The 21,725-nt window shown below is 35.2% G+C and overlaps 1 protein-coding gene across 2 annotated transcripts; it reads right to left on the bottom strand.

Moving 5' to 3' along the window:
• Positions 1–486: 486 nt before the first annotated feature.
• On the bottom strand, positions 487–2,480 carry LOC131046938 (actin cytoskeleton-regulatory complex protein PAN1). Of its 2 annotated transcripts, none has more exons than XM_057980765.2 (2): positions 1,358–2,479; positions 487–761 (listed from the first exon to the last, which is right to left on the bottom strand). In XM_057980765.2, exon 1 carries the CDS (start codon positions 2,381–2,383, stop codon positions 1,367–1,369), a length of 1,017 nt encoding a protein of 338 aa, XP_057836748.1. In that variant the 5' UTR covers positions 2,384–2,479; the 3' UTR covers positions 487–761; positions 1,358–1,366. The 2 variants fall into 2 exon arrangements, with proteins under 2 accessions (XP_057836748.1, XP_057836749.1); XM_057980766.2 differs by lacking the exon at positions 487–761 and adding an exon at positions 827–1,002 and having other exon boundaries at positions 1,358–2,480.
• Between the last annotated feature and the right edge of the window lie 19,245 nt (positions 2,481–21,725).

Here is a 21,725-nt window from a genome sequence, read left to right as displayed (position 1 = left end):
AAAAAATCAAACTCTAGAGAGTAAAATTATATATTTTCTTCCTCATTAGTCAAAACACAAACAATGAAATCAAGAAAAATAACTTCCTATAAAATGGATCAAAGGATATAATTGTACCTTACTTTCTTCAATTAACATAAATAAAAATCAAACTGAAATAGATCAAAGAATAGAATTGCATCTTTTATTTTTGTATTTATTAACATAAAAAATAAAATCTAAGTCCCTTTAAATAGATCAAAGAAGAGAGTTATACATTTTCCTTCCTGGGTTGACATAATAAACCAAGGATCAAGACAAGAAAATATTGATTCTCCTTAATATGGACCAAGAATAGATTCATGGGTCTTGCTCTTAATTGATAACATAAACTTAAAATGGCCAAAGAAAGCATCCCTTCTCACTAAAGAAAGCATCCCTGCTCATTGAAGAAAGCATTCTCACTGCATCAACTTACAAAACAAACATATATTTTAACTCTCACAATTGAAAACAATTCATTTTACTGAACCAATAAATAGAATTACACGTTTTCCCTTCTTTTACAATGAAGAGAGCACATTTTTGCCGCTTCAATTAATGAAACAAGCACTAGTGCTTAAATTGTACAATGTAGAACTCTTACTCTTAAAGATTAATTAAGAGTAACAAGAGTCATTCGCCCACAACTAGTAAATATTTACTTATCTTGGATTTTTCGTTTTGACATATCCAAAGAAAGCATCTCTCCTCGTTGAAGAAAGCAATCCATTCTCCATCAACTAACAAAACAAACATATAATTAAGTCTCACAATTGAGATCAATTCTTTTTATTGAACCTATAAATAGAAAGAAAGCACTTTTTTGCTCATTTAATTAATGAAACAAGCACTAACATTTAAGTTCTACAATGGAGAACTCTTCCTCTTAAAAGACTAATTAAGAATGACGAGTCTCTTGCCCACAACAAATAAATCTCGACTTATCTTGGGTTTTTCATTTTGACACATCCAAAAGAATCCCTGTTTAACAAGAATTTAACAAGAGTTGTTCTTTTGATCACTAATGTGATCCAAATCATCAATCATATACACATTTAAACCAAAAACTTACTTTGTCTACTTCATAAACTTCAAAATCCTCATACTAACTATTGGATGGTTCACTTGAAACTAAAGACATAACCTGGATTATTTAATTCTCAGCCAAATTCAGAGACTTCCTCCTACCTAAGAAGACTCTAACTTAGTTGGCCTCATTTTAACTGCCACAATCAACCAACCAAATTGGACTAAATGGAAAATACCTTGAAAACAAAATAATAGACACTGACTCTTACAGAGACATCAATTCCCTGAGATGAAGTTCAGAACTTACATTGTCATTTCAGAACAAAGAATCCCCATAAATACTCACAGACCCACCATGAAACTGTGAATTCAAGGCATCGTTGATCCCATTCTCCAGCCCATCCAGCCCAAAAAGCATTCCACCAGCAAGTCCACCTGCCATAGCCCCTGCTGCCAACCCCAAACCAGGCCGTTGCGGCCCTGCACCATAATTAGGCCTTCCATTAGGCAACCCAAAGTAATTATTCCCACCCAATACTGGCTCCGGCGGGGGATAATTACTGTAACCATAAGGGCCACCTCCATAAGGCCGTGGTCCATATGAAGCTGGAGCCGGAGCCGCCTCCCAATAAGAACCAGCAGGCGGTCGAGGCGGAGGGGGCCGATAAACAGGATTCGGCCGCTCTGTCTGAGCCCCCGTCTCCATTTTAGGAGGGTAACTGTAGGGGTAATTCGGGGGTGGGAAATCTTCAGGCCGTCCAGACGGCACCCTAGAAGACGGCAGAGTCGCAGGGTATGCTGTCACGGGCTCCTCATTGTCCTGATCCTTGTCATCGTCCTCATCCTCATCCTCTTCATTGGCATTACCGCTGTAACTTGAATGCCTGTCTGTAACAGGGGAGACCGCGTGAGACTGGAACTTGTGACCTACCCTAATGGAAACATCAACGACTCCCCGGGGCTTTCCTGAGGGAGATCTTAACTGGAAGCTGGCGGTCTCCGCGCTGTGGCCACCGGCCTTGTCTGCCATGGCTACGAACTCCTTGAGGAGAACACTGGCTGTGCATTCCAGCTTGGAGAAGTGGAAGACCGGCTCGCGGCTGTGAACTTCGACTGTGAGCATCGCATCGGAGAAGTCGGCATCTGCGTCGACGATGGAGGAGAAATTGACGTTCCAGATTGGGTGTGTGTCGTTGAGCTTGTCGATTTTGCTGCAATACTTGTGCGCTGGGTCGATCCAGGCTACGCACAGGGTCTGGAGCTTCCACAGAGGGTTTGAGCGCTTCAGGCCGCGCGCTGAGAGCACTGTGACCTCGATCGAGCGCTTTGACATCTCGAACCCGCGACCTCCGCATGCGAAAGTGGTGAGGTCGCGTTACATCCATATGCTGAATTTGATTCAGTGGACGGCACTAGCTAAAAGGTGGGCGAATAAAGAGTACGGGCATATTATGGTGGATAGCTTGCACTCAGCCTACTCCTAGTGCTCTTTTACGAGTCTAAATATAATTTACTTATTTTTTATTTTTTAAATTTGGTTGAATAATTGATAATTTGCACTCGTCCTATTCTTAAGGAAGTGTATCAGTAGTTGTTATAGCTAATTTCGTGTACCAACAGATTTTAAACGGTACATCAGATTTCAATGATCTTTTTTTGTTGTCTCCATATGCAACTTAACAACTTATAGCTATTGTTCTGGCTTTTGGGTAGTAATGACGCACGCTGTGAGATCCGTTATGCATGTCAGGGTCAAAGAATACACATTTTAAAGTGTTGTCCAATACCTACTTAAAGATGCCCCAATAATCGTGCACTTAAAATTGATAGTACTTATGCACAAATGACCCAGTGGTGGTGCACAAATGCCCTAGTAATCGTGCACAAATGGGCCAATTATGGAGCAAAAGAACTAAAAAGTGAGCAGCTATTTGTACATTTCAAATTTATTAATGAGATTTTAGTTATCATTTGTTTGGTTTTTTTATAGTTAGTAACTAGAGGGTTGGGTGCACAAGGAGTGCATAGTTATTGGAACATGGGCGGAAATTGGTGCTCTTCCCCTAGTGTTCTTTTACGAGTGTAATATAATCTTTTATTTTTAATTTTTTTCAATTTCAATAATTGATAGTTTGCACTCTCCTACTCCTAGTGCTCTTTGACAAGTGTAATATATTAAGCCTACTTCTAGTGTTCTTTTTTTAATATCATATTTTGGTTTGTTTCAACTTCAATAAATAATTGATTGTATATATATATACACATTTTAAATGGGACGAGTCCAAAAGTTAAATTATTAAGAGTTATATAGAGTTGTGTTTGATTGTACAGACACACACACATAGATATATGTATATGTATATGTATATGTATATGTATCTATGTGTGTGTGTATGTATATGTATATGTATCTATGTATACACACACACACACATGTATATGTATGTACATATATATTGGAATATTTCAACTCGGTATCATTTAGGTGCTTACGACAAGGATTTTGCTATTAAATCGATGTCATTTAATTTTAAGGTTGGATATTTCAATTATACAATTTCTTTTTATTTTTATTTTTTAGAGTTGTATGTTTCAACTATACAATTTTTATTTTATTTTTTTTAAGGGTTGTGATGTTTCATTCTGCTCTTATATTTTAGAGGTGGTAAACTTTATTTTGTACAACATATTGAATATTGAATCAAGGAAATCACAAAAACATTGTGTAAACTATTAGATGTTTAAGTAAAGAAATCACCATCTAATGGTAAGCCACCACAGTGCTGTTAAAAATGAGCTAGAAATTATCATGTAATAGTAAGCTATGAAAATGTTGGATGGTGCAAAAAGTACCATATTCAATTTTAGATGTGACACCACACCTCAACTAAACAACACGAGTCATTGAAGCTATTAGAATATTGAATTGAGTAAAGTTATCAAATTCAATTATAGGTTTGGCGTACCCAACTATACATATGTAATATGTTTAATGTTTGAATTAGGTAAACGACCAAAATGTTGAGTTGAGTAAATTGTAACATGAAACTTTAGGAATGACACATTGCAATAATTACAATATATTGACTTAACCCAGTTATACAAAATGTTGATTATTGAATTGAATAAACTAACGCATCTACTTTTGGGTGTGTTATATCCTAACAAACAAGGCCAAGTGCAAATACAAAATATGGTTAGATTATACTTGGGCCACTCCCACATTGATAAGATTTGGGAGATGAAGATGACTTAATTACTTGAGGATCAATCCAAGCCTCAACTATACCCAACAAAAAATCAATTGCGGTAGGTTCTTTATGATCACACTTTTTAACTACTTGATCTTCAACCTTATTGATAAGTAATCATTTTTTTTTTTAAAAAGACTTTTGAAAAAAATGTAGATGTGAAACTTATGTAATATGTATTGTTAAAAAAGGTTCTTCTTGTAATATGATGGTTAATTGGTGGTGGCATTGTTGTGGTCACCAAGGTTCAAACCCATGTTGGGCCATTGTGATTGAAGGCTCATGTCTTTTCTAATCCAATGTGTGAGCTTGAACCTCAACATTATTGCTATTGGTGGTGTTCATGCTAGGTGACTTGGTAGGCATTCATGCATGTGCTCCATAGCCTCACTAGGCTAATGTTCTCTTGGACTATTTGTCCCTGTTGGGTTGTCGTTCTCACGAGTTTGGATTGTTGTGCATTCATGTCAAGGATGAGTTCCCCCCCAATTGTGGCCTCAAATGGTTTGGGCTAGGTTAAAAATCCTAAATTCACCGATAAAAAAAATGAATTGTTAAAAAAGGGATATGGATCACAATTTGAGATCTTTATTTTGAACGACAATTAGCAAGATAAATTAACTAGTATGAAACACCTAAACATTGTCAAAATGCCTATTGCTCAAGGTAGTTAATTAGATATTAGTAGTTAATTTTGGATCATTTAAAATAATTATTATTTTGACTTATAATAATTTTTCTTTAAGCTTGGATACTTGATGTATTATATTATTAGGTTATTCCACATTTATTATGAGTTATTATTATATATCTATGTTTAATTTTGTGACAACTAGATCTAACATAGTTGGTTGACATTAATAAGTTGGTATTGATCTTTTAATATGTATTTTGTTATTATTAGATGTTGGATAAATATATGTGTAGCACATAGACTAATGTATTTTCTAACTATTTTATTGTGCAAGGCTTATCCCTTGTGAGGGAGCTTGTCATGGGGGAGGACACTATCCCATCAATGTCAAAACAAGGAAAGAGACAACTTATAAGTGTATATGGTTTATTTAATGTAACTAGTTTATGGTGTATAAATTAGTGAATCTTATCGTAATGGTTAAGCAACATATTCCTTGCCAACCTTCGTGTTCTTGCTTGACGATTACTTGTCATTATTCTCTATTGTCATGATGAGTTTTCTTTGTCAAAATCATTGTTGTCTTTGAATTATTTTGATTTAATCATTTTTATCTATTTTGACTCTTTTCATCTTGATTGTTTATTGATGATTTTTTATTGTTTAGCAAGACCTATATCAACTTGATAGTTCATTATGTGTGTGAGATTGGCAAGCACAATGATAAAACCTAATAATGCTATATACTGAAGTCCACATCCCCTTTTTGCACATAACTACCAGTAATTACATGACAATCACATAAAAAAACATATGCGTGTGTGTGTATTTAATTCTCTACCCAAGAGACGATACTCTAAAGCTCCTTGAGATTACTATAGGATATATTATCCCAATGTGGTAATATACATACTAATTGTTAAGTGATTGACATTTTAAGACACACATTATGGTCTATTATTTGGATAATTAATTCATTTATAAAGTACTTAGAAGTTAGTAATACATTTTGACCTAAGGTAAGAAATTAGATACCATCCATTAAGGAGTTAATATTCAGGACATAGATGATGTTTCATTATTGAAATAAATAATCAATATAAAACATTTAAAAATTATTACAAGACATATTACTTTGAGGTAGAAACTAAATGTTCATAATTCATAGATTTCACTTCTCTAATTTAATTACAAAACAATCCTCTTCATACAAATTTAATAAGATCTTTATTCCCAAAATATTTCTTAAAAAAAAATTATACCTATAAAAATTTTATCATTAAATTAAATAATTAAAATAAAATACCAAAAATATACCACAAAACATAGAACGTAGAACCTTAAACCTTAAACTAAATACTAGTGAATCTTGAAGCTTGTTACTATCAATTATCACCAAGAAAACTTGTAGAACCCTATAATCTTATAAAGTTAGAAACTTTTTAAGAGGAGAAAACTACTACAACTACCTCGATGGTAATTGTGTAAAGTATAAAAGGTAAGAAAATGAACAAACGAAATAATGGTCTTTTGGCAAAGGTGACCCACAACTTTTGACAATGGAGGATTGTAGAAAAGCGATGCCATTTTAGACTTTGAAATTTGTTTAATTTAAAACTAAATAAATATATAGTCAAGAAATTGTGGGACCGGGAGATTAAAAAGAATATAGCATAGTAGTGCCTTTTGAGTAAAGAAAAGAATACTTGTGAAAATCAAATGAAGGGTAATGATTAACATAGTATGAAGTTATGTCAAAAGTCACCTCAATATGACATTTATAGTTACCATGCACATTGTTTTACGACTTTGTATTGTTTCAAATAATTTGTTTGAAATATTTAGGTCTAGGTACCTAATAGATTTCAACATCTTCTTATTGGATCTAAGCATTTCAACATAGGATGCTCTAACTATAAAATATTAGAGGCTCATGTTTGTGGTGGACCATATTGTTCAATAAAGAAACATTTTATTGTGTCTACGTCAAGTGAGATTTTTTCTCATATTAAAAATTGAATTTTTGACTAGTTGAATGAACCTAAGATTTTAAGGATAGATGACAATTGCTTGATGGAGATGTTGAGATTGAGGGTCTTTTCTAGGGGATGCTTGAGTTTGGAGTGTATGGATTTATACTGTCATTTAAATTCAAACCTAAAGATATTTAGAATATGAATAGTGAATAAACAAACACAATTTATTTTGTTTAATAGAATGATTACAAAGTGTATTTAAAAGGAACTAGGCTCTTATTATACACAGACTTAAACGAGCTCATCAACTCCTATAATTATGGTTAATCTAGGGAGGGATTTCCTCTCACTTCAACCTTGTACTCATCACCCATTTTGAAGGTCTAGCCCCTTTGACCTTCTTCTTTTGCATCCTCCCTGAGGACTCTCCCAACCTAACCTTAGCCTAAAATTTGATCTACTTAATTATTGACCTATTTATCTTGGTAGCTCGACTCCATGGTTGGTAGCCACCTCAATAGCACTTCACAATCCTTATGGCTCACACTCTCTCTTTAAATAGTATTTTGGCAACTATAAAGCATTCATTATGCCATTTGAAATCATTCATGTATCCTAATGTTTTCGTATCATTATAACAACATTATAACTGCATTATCAAAGCATACGTCGATATATATAATCTTAAGCATCTCAACATACGTACTTACTATTATCTCATCAATTAATATTCCAAAGCGATTAAACTAACCCACATAAGGGCTTGACTAAGGAGAACATGATCTTGGCTTAGCAAATTATTAAAAGAATTTTATAGGCATCACCCCACTTTAGATCATGAAGTTATCCATTACTTACTATTTCACTTTGATGGGTCTAGGTTTATTTTTGTGCATTGGATTTGTAGATGTGCATTAGAACTATAATGGAATACAACTTGTAGACACCTAAAAATGTCTCATTGATCATGTACTAATTATTCATCTAATTGATTAAATAATTCTTCAATTATTTAATTAAGTTTATTAATTTTATTCTTCTAGTTTCATATTTCCTCGTCATCTTACTAATTATTCTATTTCCTATTCTATCATCATTTAATCATTTAACTATTTTCTAATGTTAATTAAATAGTTATTATTTAATTCATTCTTATTAATTCCCCAATTTAAATAATCTTTATTATTTAAAGAAATTAATTCTCAATTTCTATCTCTAATCATCTAATCATTCAACCCTTTTCTAAATTTTTTATTAAATATTTATTATTTAACTAATTGTGATTTAATCCTTTTGTTGGTGTAAATAAATATTCATTTTGGATATTATTACACTTAAGTTAACTTAGGATAATGCATCTCTTCGTAGTTTGGATTTGAGACACTTAGGGAAGTTTGCACATAGGGATAGAGCTTGTAGGAGAAATTCCACCTTTTGTGGTCTTATTTTGCTGTTACACTCCACATTCGGTGGGTCATCCACCTCTTGTGGAATATTATATTATTTCTCCTACCTACCCTTAGTATTTCTTACCTACCCTTGTTTCTCATTGAGCCACATGTCATATTTGTATGCTCATACATCCATATGGCCTTGCCTATATAAGCAGGCCTATATTCATTGTATTGGTTAATCCAGTTGATCATTTGCATATTGATGAGAATACAGTTTGTTCTTGTCATTCTATTGTCTCTTTTATGCTTTTCATTGTGCCCTTGATCTTGGCAAAATCCTACACCTTTAATTTAAATCATCTTTATTATTTAATTAAATTCCATTTCTAAAATAATTAAATAGTTTCTTTAAATTATTTAATTAACTAATTAATTCTTCTAATTCCATTTCCAAATTATTTAATTTCAAATCCTTCTAATTTCTTCTAAATTCAAATACATGTGCATGATTTTAAATATTAAATTGAAAATCAAAGTCAAGTTCTAAATATATTCAAATACTAAATTGAATTTAAAATAAATTTAATTATTTGAATTAAATCTCATGCAAACATTAAATTCAAAATCTAAGTTAAAGTGCAAGCACATGCTAAATTAATTAATTCAATCAATTAATTAATTAATCATTTATCTCTCCAATCTCTATTTCCATCTTCTAGTTAGCTTTGTCATCTTCTTAATTTCCTCCAATCATTCTTTTGCTTCCTTCGGTTATCTTTTTCTCAATCAGTTAACTCAATTAATCTATTCAATCTATTCAGTTTCACCTCCAAATCAGTAGTTCAACTATCAATCTTCATGTGAGCTCACTTGAGTTCCACCTCTTGATCAATTTATTCCACCTTTCAATCAATCTTCTCCAATAATCTATAAATTGAGAATTCAATCTCCATTTTCAACAATCACGAACTTTGAATCTTTGTATCACTTGCAGATTGTCAGTGCAATATTTGAGAGCCACCATACCACAAAGAGGAGAAGAACAATGGAAGCCATGATGCACGATAGGGAGTTTTATATTGTTTAATTTCATTCTGTTTTGCATCTATTTCATTGGTTTTGTGTTCGAATTGCTTAGATAGTTAAGGGATTTGTGATTTTCCTTATTTCCTATTTAGCAATGATGAATTTGAGCATAGCACCATTTTGGTGAACCCGACGTGAACAATAGCTAATTAACCTTCTCTATTTTATGTGTTACTTTTGTAGATTGTACGGATTTTTTTGTTTTTTGCAAGTTTTGCATAGATTTCAAAGCAAATCTTTTCGTCACGCATTTGTAGTTTCATCATTATGCAATCATATAGACAAGGCTACACAATCGAGTAGACGGAGTTACGCATTCGTGTGGAACCCATCACGCAAACACCCTTACCGGATTACGCAATAGCCTACACAGAATCACGCAATTGCTTTGACAATATTATGCATTCGTTAGGAATATTGTTGTTTTGATATTTTTGTTCTTATTTCTTTTATGTTCTCTGATCTGTGTAATTCTGCATGAAATTGGGTAAATCTGGAAACAAATTATTTTTATTGCATGTTTTTGTTATGACAGTTTATGGCACATAAGGTACAATTCAAAATTTCAGGTGTCTAGAGGACAAAGGAGAAAAGAAGACAAGCCAAACGCCATTAGCAAATTCTCAAGGCGGAAAAGAAGATACAAGATCTGGAAGACCAACTAGCCATCGACAGATACAATAGCTTAGTTCTCTCATATCGGGTAAAATATGATTTGGCTAACATTGAATGGATGATGAGAGACCTTGCTAGAGTCTCACAATCTATTTTGCAGGTTTCAGATCAAAATTAGCGTCAGTTTTTTTTTTTGTGTTGTCTGCCTGTGGATCACGCAATCGATCTGTCAAGATCATGTAGTCGCTCTGACAGAATCACGCAATCGAGCAGGTATCATAACGCATTTGCTTTTGTTCTCTATTTTCTGTTGGTTTTATCTGGTTACTAATCATCTCTTTGCAGGTTGTGGCGAATTTACAAAGGATATCGGATTAGCATTAGATCATAAACATTCATGCTCTCACAATTCATTTTTTGCGCTTCAAATTAACAATGGTTAAAATGGGCATGCATGTATAACACTTCAGTTTGGGCTTAAAATTAACAATGGTTAAAATGGACATGCATGTATAACACTTCAGTTTGGGCTTAAAATTAACAATGGTTAAAATGGACATGCATGTGTAACACTTCAATTTGGGCTTAAAATTAATAATTGTTAAAATTGACATGCATGCTTTCACATTTCAGTTTGGTGTTTAAAATTGGCATGCACGTGCGTATTCAATAGCTCAATTTGGGCTGTAAAATGAACTTGAATCAGGTTGCACATAGATTAACACATTTGATTTTCTTAAAAGGAAAGAACTTTTATCGTGTTTGGGGTGGACCTACTGTTGCATTAACTACCTTTCCACCCGCCTTCGGGGTCTTGGGAGAAAGGGAGAAGGTGATAGCGACGCCCAATTTTATTTTATTTCAAGTAGTGAGGGGTATCTTTGACTAGGGATTTCATCACCCCATAGAGGTACTTCGAATTGGGATGCGTTGGGGATATCATATCTCCTAGCGTACTCTCGAGTGGGTTTTTCGAGCTGCTATATAAACATATTGGTCAGGCAACTAGAGTGTTGAGTGAATTCGATGTATGTGGGGGCCTTCTCTGCACTGATAAGCTCAACTAAAGTCTTAAGTGGCTTGCTCTGAGAATCCGTCGTTGGATCGAGATTCCTCAAAATTTTACAATAAGAACTACTTAGTAGCCCAAAATCCTACATTCAGTGATTTTGGGAGTGTGGATCATACCCCATAGATACCCCTCATGTACTTTGCATTATGAGACAAAAAAACATCGGTGATAAGATCTTCGGATCTTTGAGGTAAGAGAGACTAGCATGCCCGAGAAGTGTGTGTTGTGGAGTGGAGCCAGTGCTGCCAAACTCTGTATCTGTCCGTCTTGTTTCGGTATTTTGTTGTGGGGGCCTCATTGAATGGTGTCCAATTTCCAACCTAAGATTGTCTTTTGTGTCCTTTTATGTATCGTTGTATCAAACCAATATTGAGTCAGTTATTTGGGCTATTTCAGGCCCTATCCTCTGTATCTCTAAATTCTCTGAGATTGTTTGAAAACCAGTTCAATCAGCTTTATCTACCTCCAAACAATTATTCTCAGACTTGGAAAACCAAAAAACTTGTCCTACACACGGAATTACTGAAAAACAAAGTCCATTTTTGAAATGTCAAAACTCAAAAGTTTACACACTTGTGACCATAGGTAGTCCTTGCATATTTCTCAATTACATCTTTATTATCATCCTAAGTCCTTGCATAGTCCTCATTTACGTCCTTATTACCATCCTAAGTCCTTGCATAGTCCTCATTTATGTCCTTATTATCATCCATACTCTTCATTCACGTGCTCATTATCGTCCTCATTAAAGTCCTTGTCTAAGCCTCATATACGTTTGTCTTAGTCCATCATCATTTGCATAATCATCCTACAAAGTCATAGCATGCATCTTAATGGGTCTCCCAAGTGATAGTTTGCTCCCCTTCGAGCAATCTAATCCAGTGCCAAACGATGGTCAGCGAGAAATTATTGATGGTCTAGCTAACTTAGCCTGGGAATCAAGGAGAAATGCACCCCAGTATATAGGAGTCGAGTATGAGGTAGATATCAAGTATAAAATTTCTCGTAGGATTGATAGAGAAATTGTTGCAGAACGTCTAAGAGAAGAACTTGAAAAACTTGCGTTGCAGAAATCTCAAAATACTCAACAGGTCTCACCTCCAAATCCTCAATAGAGAGTCTAGTATGGTCTTGCATGTCCCATACTTAGGTCTAGAGTCCAGCATTAGTTGTCGTCTTGCATAAAGTTCTAAAACCACCCTCATATAGAAGTCTTAAATTCCCCTCACAAGGTCACAAAAGGCAAAAGGTATAATGGACCCAAACAACGACCAGTCTGTAAACCAAGCTTGGCATATGGACATATCAACTAGTCAATAGTCAAATTATCAGGCAATGTCCACAATACATGAACTACAACAACATTTAACACGAGAAGAGATTGAATCAGCTCAACAAGACCCACATGTCCTTATGATCTTATATGCACTTATACATAGTGATAGGGACAAATATCTCTCGTTGTTAATACAAAATGGGGCGAAATTACCTGAATATTTTGATGTCACAAAAATCTTACCACTAGGAAATACTCTAGGTCAATATAACAGTCAAATACCGCATATAACACAAATGCAAACAACAACCTCCAATTTTCCTCATAATGCACCTATACAAACAAATGTCAATTCAAACGTGAACTCTCAGTCGAGTGCATCATCTTCAACAATAAATGTTAACACACCAACACAGACCATACCGATAATATCAAGTGTCTCAGCACTTGTTCAAACACAGATTCCTCATACAACAAGTGCAACCCAACCTCTGGTTTCCTATTCTATAGGATCAACATATAGTCATCAAAATGCAAATCTAGGTCTTGCCAATACAACAAGTACAACTCAGCCAAACATGGGTTCACATATCACTTATTTCACGGTACCTAGTGGAACGTACAACACACAAAATTATAATCATGGGACCTTCCAACAACCCCCTAGTTATGCTGCCACGAATCCTTTTGTGGGACATACACAGGCACAAAGTGTACCTTTGACCCAAACAAATATTTTGTCACAACAATTACAAAATTTGCAACAACAGGTGACGACTATGCAAACCGGTAATAATAAAAAGAACTACATAATGCAGGACTTACGTCCTTATCCTTTTGATCACACATTACACATGTTGTCTTTCCCACCACATTTTGAAACGCCGAAATTCGACAGATATCGAGGGAAAGGTGATCCTAGAGACCACATCAGAGAGTTTTTTACGGCATGCATAGAGGTTGCAACATAAGACACTTACCTAATGAGGTTGTTTCCTAAAAGTCTGGAAGGCCCAGCCTTAGAGTGGTTTTCACATTTACCACCAACTATCACATCATGGGGAGAATTAGTTGAACACTTTATTGCAAATTTTTCACATAACATTGAAACCCCAGTCACTTTGATGGACTTGTGCGCTACGAAACAATATGAGAATGAAACATTTGCATCCTTCATACAATGATGGAGAGCTCTCTATAGGAGGTGCAAGATTATTATTCCTAAAATAGAGCAAGTGGATATGTTCACATAAAACTTGATCCCTAAGATCAAGTACCCGATACAAATGCAATGTTTGACCACATTTAAACAAATCACTGAAAAATCTCTAAAGTGTGAGAAAGGACTAGTGGAACAAGGTCTCATTAAGTATGGCAACAACAACAACAATGATAAATCCAAATTTTGGTCGAAAAACAAAAATGTGACCAACAATGGTGTTGTAGAAGCCCATATGGCGAATAAAACTCAACCAGTTTTATCTCTACAAGGTACAAGTCAATCATTAAATCCACATACAGAGAATAACATTGTCTCAACAAACATGAATGTTGCACAAAATATGAACACAAAATATCCAAGGGTAAATGCTCCAAGAAGAAATTACACACCTCTAGGGGAACCTATTGAATCAACGCTAAAAAAGTTAATACAAACAAACATGATCACTTTGCCAGAAATAAGAGTATATGAACCAGGTCCTTTCAAACCTCCATGGTGGAGTGATAATGATTTGTGTGATTATCATCATACTAAAGGTCACAAAACGACGAGTTGCTATAAGTTGAAAAACTTGGTCCAAGATATGATCGATCAAGGTGACATCACGATTGATATCAATAAAACTTCAGCAAACACGAATCACACAATCTTTAAGGATCCATTTGTTAAACATGACAAAGGGAAGGCTACTACATCAGGAATGCAAGATAATACAGCTAACTACACAAAAGTCTCATACGACTATACTATCCATGTCATTAGCTCAGGAGATGTAGTAAAAGATGATTCACAAGAAACACTTGATAAAGATGAGCAATATCCAGATATTCACAAAGATTATAACCAAATTTGCATGTTGTCAGAGGCACCAAAATATGATGAAGACAGAAATCTCTGTCTCATGGACTGGGGGCATGACGAACCATTTCATTCATGATGGTTTGAAGATGAATGTATAGCACATATCATGGATGTCAAACTTACACATGAAGACTATAAGCGAGGATATAACATAAACCTTGACAACACAACATATGGTACAAACAGTTCCTGCACAAGAGATAATACAGTGGCTATGATCACAATAACTCCCAGAGACAGAGACTGTGCAGTAGTTACTCACAGATCAAATGTAACTTTACAAGGAGTACCACCAAACCTACCACCAATAGTAGAGACTTATAATCTTGTTGAGAAACTCAAGAAAACCCCGACACGGATATCACTTTTTGAACTCTTGTGTATTTCACCCACTCATAAAGCCATTCTAGACAAAGCGCTTCAAGATTCAGTAGTGGACAAAGATATCGATGAAAATGCCTTCCAATCCATGGTAGGGAATTTGGCACAAGGCACCTGCATTGCATTCACAAAACAAGAAGTTCCTAGTGATAGAATTCTCCATAATGACCCTCTACATCTAGAAGCTTACATACATAAGAGAAGAATCAGAAGAGTACTCATAGATGGAGGAGCCGGTCTCAACATTTGTACTTTAAAGTTGGTTAAGGCATTGGGATATTCTGAGCTTCATATTAATTCATCAAAGAGAATAATATCAAAGCATATGATGATGAAGAACGTCCCTCAAAAGGTATAGTAACGCTACGAATGCAAATAGGACCTATAACAACAAAGGTCGATTTTCAAGTGTTGGACAGAGAACTAGGATACAACATGTTATTAGGTCATCCATGGATTCACACCATGCAATCCATACCATCGGCATTTCATCAATGTGTCAAATTCCCGTATAACGGTATTGAAATCACCATAAAAGGTGATCCAAATCCATTCCAACACTGTAATTACTTAAAAGAAAGTGTGGATAATCAGGTGCCAATTAATCAAGCAGCACCTCTCACTACACAAATGGAATCATTAACAAATATAGAAACATAGAAGAATGTGCCTACAACATCTTCTTTACAAATAAAGATATTGGTTGTGGAGAGTATTCTATTTCAAGTACCTCAAATGGAAAATAGTTGTCTATCTCTCCTAGGTATTTTGGGAAACCCCAAAATGCACTAATGAAACAAGACAAAGGAAAGGAAATTGTCAGATACTCAGACTCATGTTCTTTCATTAGATGGGGTGATTTACAAGAAGAATCTCTGAATGAAGATGTCAATCATTGGATATATAGAGAAGAAGATGACATGACAATACCCAAATTACCTCTAGATCAGTATGGCAATGGGTTCAAAATGCTACAAAACATGGGTATGATGGCACAACAGGCTTGGGATTACAGAAACAAGGAAGATTAGAACCCATTGTACCTAATGACAATCCATGGAATCAAGGGTTAGGATATAAACATGTACCACATGCAACAGAAGCTAGACAACGCACACTAGATATACTGAACAGACCAAGGATACCATCAAACTACATATCTCAAAGATGGTTGTCTACGCGAGTGTTTCCCTCTTCATCTAAAACAAGCAACCAAGTACCAACATTGCCTAGTGTGGAATCAGATGGTGAAGATATGAGACAACTCCTGCAAGAACCTAGCACTAAGTCACACAACAATACAGTTCTTGAAACAACTGCCCAAGCAAATGTAGTAACAGACACAGGTTTAGCACCAGCAAATGAGCCTAATTCCTGGTTATTGTTGATACTTCTGCCATGGGAAACAACTCAAGCTCCACCCAATGAATCAGACAAAGAGAGACTACAACGACTAATACCAGGCTTAAGAAGGGTAACTACTGTACAAAGGAGACCAACCGATCTACAACAAAATCAGAGGTAGGAACAAGAAGAGATAAGTGATACAACCTTAGAAGCTGAAACCTACATTGAAAGTGAGACAGACTCTCATGACTATGAATTCCTATCACTCCATGATTCTAGTCCACGAACAAGTGACATGATAAGGTATCAAAGATCGCCTATAAAAGATGAAAATACACCAAGTCACTCAAACAATCAAGTCTTCATGTTATCAGGATCACCCCTTGTACACTCACACTTGATTGATTGGGGGCGAGAAGGAAAACCAACGCTAGATTGGTTTGAAAATGATGAAGTCATTGCAAAATTCCTTGGTGTCAGAGAGGGATTTCCACAAGGTGATCACAAGGCAGGATTTGTTGTAGACCTGGATAGAATGACATACCTTGGAAAGGCAAGTACCTCTATAACAGAAGATATGGATCAGAATAACCATAATGGAAAGAGTGAATTAGGCAACCTCCCTATCGAAAGAGAAAATTCAGCATTGCTCATGGAAGAAACTGAAGAGGTAAATATAGCAGAAGGAGAAGTTGTACATAATATCCACCTGGCAAAATCATTAAACCAGGAAGAAAAGGACCGATTCATACATTTTTTCAAATAACATCCTATCAACTTCACTTGGTCCTATGCGGATATGCCAGGCTTAGATCCTGAGTTGGTGTTACATCATTTACCTTTGCTACTAGGAGTTAAGCCATGCAAGCAAAAATTAAGAAAAATGCATCCACAGATTGCAATACTGGTCAAAATAGAACTCCAAAAGTTGTTGGATGTAGGTTTCATTTGAACTATCGACTATGCGGAATGGATATCCAACTTGGTACCTGTGACTAAGCCCACAACAGGCATAAGAATCTGTACTGACTTCCGAGATCTAAACAAAGCTTGTCCTAAGGATGATTTCCCATTACCCAACATCGATATGATAGTTAACTTAACCGTTGGGAATGAGATGCTTTCATTAATGGATGGTCTCTCGGGATACAACCATATTAGAATTATACCGGAAGATCAACATAAAACAACATTTACCTATCCATTGGGGACATACTACTAGAATGTGATGTTTTTTGGTCTTAAGAACGCAGGAGCAACATACCAAAGGGTTGTGACAATGCTATTTCATGACATGATCCACAACATAATGGAAGATTATGTGGATGATCTATTGGCTAAATCACAGATGAGAGAAGGTCACCTTGCAATCCTGGCAAAGATATTTGATCAATTAGAGCAATACAATGTCAGGCTAAACCCAAAAAAGTGTATGTTTGGTGTAACAGCAGGCAAATGGTTAAGGTTTATCATGTCTAACTGAGGAATTGAAGTAGACCCTATGAAGGTCAAAGAAATCATAGATATGCAACCTTCATCGACACTTAAGCAATCAAGAGGGTTACAAGGAAGACTACAATCCATAAGGAGATTCATAGCATAGCTGGCAGATAAATGTCATCTGTTCTAGCATTTACTCAAGAAAGGAGTTACTTTTAAATGGACAAAACAATGCCAAGAAGCTTTCCAAGCTCTAAAAAATTATCTTCTAAACACTCTAGTGTTAGTTCCACCTACTCCAAGAAAACCTCTATTACTATATATATCAGCGACAAACTTAGCTTTGGGAGCTTTGTTGGCACAACATGAACAAGGAAAAGAAAGAGCTATCTACTATATAAGTAGAACCTTGATCGAATATGAGCTCAATTACACTCCTATAGAACAAGCATGTCTAGCAATAATCTTCGCATCTCAAAAACTTAGACATTACATGCTGAGTCACAAGGTACAACTCGTAGTGTGCTTTGATCCACTCAAATATTGGTTAAGCAGAGCAACATTGACTGGGAGATTGGATAAGTGGGTCATGATTTTAACCGAGTTTGATATAGAGTATGTGGATAGAAAGGCCATCAAAGGACAAATTATAGCAGATCAGTTAGCAGAGGCTCCTTTACAAGACAGTCACCCATTGCTCATAGACTTTCTAGACGAATCAATATTTAAATTGACAACATCTATAATGTGGAAATTATACTTTGATGGGTCATATATAAATCATGGATCGGAAGCTGGGATTCTTTTCATCACCCCTCGGGGTGATTCTATCTCCAAGTCATTTAGGATAAATTTTCTCTGTAAAAACAATATAGCCAAATATGAAGCTCTCCTTATAGGACTTCATACAGTTGTGCAATGGAGAATAAAAGAATTACAGGTCTATGGTGACTCGCAACTGATTGTAAACCAAGTCAACGATGACTACAACACTAAAGATGATAAGTTGCTACCTTATAAACAAATGGTAGAAGATTACAAAGAGCATTTCAGTAAAATCACTTTTGAACAGATTCCAAGGATACAAAACAAGGCTGCTGACGCCATGGCTACAGTAGGTTCTCTTATAAATATGCCTAATAATGAAACTCGGTTTGAGTTTATTATAGAACAATTGATGATACCGACATATGAGATTCCCTCAACAGAATATGTATGTGTAATTGTGGGTCCAGAATCCCCGTGGTACAATGAGATATACGCATATTTGCATACTCAGTACATGTCTCCGGATTTGTCTAGAAATCAAAAGAAAGCTCTTATTCGTCAAGCATCCAGACACACTATTATTGTTGATACATTGTATAGAAAGGGCTTTGATGGAACTCTTCTCCAATGTCTTGATGAAAATGAAGCACAACTTGCTCTAAAGGAAGTCCATGATGGAATTTGTGGGGCACATCAAAGTGGTCCGCCATTGTCAAAGAAATTGCTAAGAATTGGATATTATTAGCCAACTATGGAAAAGGATGCCTATAAATATGTACAAAAATGTAAACAATGTCAAATGCATGGAGACCTCATTCATGCACCAGCACAAGACCTTCAACCTATTACATCACCATGGCCATTTTCACAATGGGGATTAGATCTAGTTGGTAAAATCAATCCTACTTCTTCCAATAGGCACAAATTCATCTTAACAGCCACTGAGTATTTTACTAAATGGGTCGAGGCAATTCCTCTTACATACACCACTAGAAAACAAACAGCAAAATTCATGCTTGATTACATTATCTGTCGATACAGGATTCCAATGTGCATAGTGATAGACAATGGACGTCCATTCAAAAATCAAGAAATGAAAGAATTGTGTGACAAATTTCAAATACAATAGAGATTTGCAACACCATATTATCTGCAAAGCAATGGACAAGCAGAGGCAAAAAACAAGACAATATTGAAGATCCTTAAGAAATTTGTCACTGACACAAGACGGGACTAGCATCTCTAGTTAAATCCCGCTCTTTGGGCTTATAGAACAGGAGTACGCATCCCTACAAGAGCAACACCATATTCCTTGGTCTATGGTACAGAAACAATACTACCTATTAAAATAGAACTACCATCTTTAAGAGTCTCTTTAAAAAACATCATATCAGAAGACTATCGGGTGGAAAGATTACAAGAGCTAGAAACGTTTGATGAAAGGAGACAAACTGCTTTCAATCATCTGCAAGGTTATCAGAATAGACTGATATGGAGTTATAATAAATGAGTCCACCCACAAACTTTTGAAGTGGAGATCTAGTTCTCAAAGAGAACCAAAGGAACCTAGTGGAATGAGAAAAGCTAGGGAAGTTTGAACTTAACTGGCTAGGTCCTTTTATCATAACAAGGGTTATAGGCAATGGAGCATACAATTTGGCTACCATGGAGGGAGATCCACTCTCTGACCCTATGAACAACATGTACCTTAAACAATATTCTACCTAAGGGTTGGGTTAGTTTAGGTTTTACTTTCCGCATTGCATATCATTTTATTCAAAGTACTGCATCGCATATAGTTTCTTTTTCAAATACATCGCTTTTGCAAAGTTTCTGCATTTACATATAGCAACATCAATAAAATAAGGCAACTATCTAAGGTGGTCATCTATTTGCATTTAAGAGAAGCAAGGGTCATCTCCTTTCTTAGATATTCGGACATGAAGTCTTTTGAGGTCCTAAGGTCATTCATTTTCAACATTACCCACTGATGATGCTTTACTTATGGTTGGGTAGTGATTTCACTATTTGAGACTTGTTTACCCAAAATCTATCAATTGCTATATCTCAAACATATTAAGAAAATCTTTAATTCATTATAGACACCTAGTTGATCATATGACTAGTGAAAAATCTAAAATTCTACTTCAGCGTCGTTGTAATTGTCACACCCAAGTAGGTTTCATTACTTACAAAGTCAAGGCAAGAAAAGAAAAAGAAAAAGAGCTATACCAAATATTCATTTTCAAGGTAAAAGAGCAAGGATATATAACTGAAATATCACGCATGCAAGTGCGACAAAAAGATTGACTATGGGAACATGCAAGTAACTCCATCAGGGCTATGAACGCTTGCTGGCAATGGAGCAATATTTGATAAATTACAGTCTATAACCTTGTCGGATCTCTAAAAGCTTGCTAGCAGCGAGGCTCTATTCGAGATGCTTTTGAAGTTAGAATAATCCATGTAGCTAGTCATATAGGATGCTAAGGATCTTTAGTGAACACAACAGCAAGAATTAACTCATTTGCACACACATGGGCAAAAGAAGATCAAAGTTTCAAGAACCAATGGGGAAGTTTTTCGCATCTCCATTTGTAAATCCTAGTCACTAAGTGTGTTAATTTGGATGTTCCAAGGGACCTTAAGGATCGATTGACCGCTTATCTACTAAATGTTTTGTATCTCTATTTCAATTGGTGTATTACAAAATGCCAAACAAACACAGTCATCCTTGTTCCAATAGGAAATGCATCTTCATCATGCATATTGCATTAACATAGGTCATAACGAAAATTCATTATCTTCACATGCATTATGCAGATCATCATGTCATACAGGTTTGCACATTGGGGGCATAACTGAAAAAATCCTAAAAATCGTTAAAAGTCCTGTAAAACTTAAAATCCAAAAACAGTGAAAAACATAAAATCCAAAAACAATGAAAAACGTAAAAATCCAAAAACAGTGGAAAACTTAAAAATACCAAAAACATCTGCAAAGTGTCTTGAAAAAATCAATCAAAAACATTCAAACATGTGAAACTGAAAAATCCCAAAACATTGGAAAATCCTTCAAAAAATCCAAAACATTCAAAAAGAGTAGTGAAAATACCAAAAACATTCATATAATGTCCTTTGAAAGAAATCAAAAACATTTGGAAAATGTCCTTAAAAAAACCAATCAAAAACATTCAAATATCGATCCACATAACCAAAAACATCGAAAAAGCTCTTTGAAAAAAACTAAACAATTGAAAATCAATCAATCAAAAAACTTGCAATAAAATGTCTCGCAAGAAACAAATACCCTAGCAGATATCCAGCAAACGCTTTGCATGAAGTTAACAAAG

The sequence above is a fragment of the Cryptomeria japonica genome, chromosome 9, assembly GCF_030272615.1.
Source record: "Cryptomeria japonica chromosome 9, Sugi_1.0, whole genome shotgun sequence".
Lineage (NCBI taxonomy): Eukaryota > Viridiplantae > Streptophyta > Pinopsida > Cupressales > Cupressaceae > Cryptomeria > Cryptomeria japonica.
This window is presented reverse-complemented; position numbering and strand designations above follow the sequence as displayed.

What these genes read in the sequence shown, in the direction of transcription:
- LOC131046938 (XM_057980766.2), bottom strand. Translation starts at nt 2,383, where the DNA reads ATGTCAAAGCGCTCGATCGAGGTCACAGTGCTCTCAGCGCGCGGCCTG.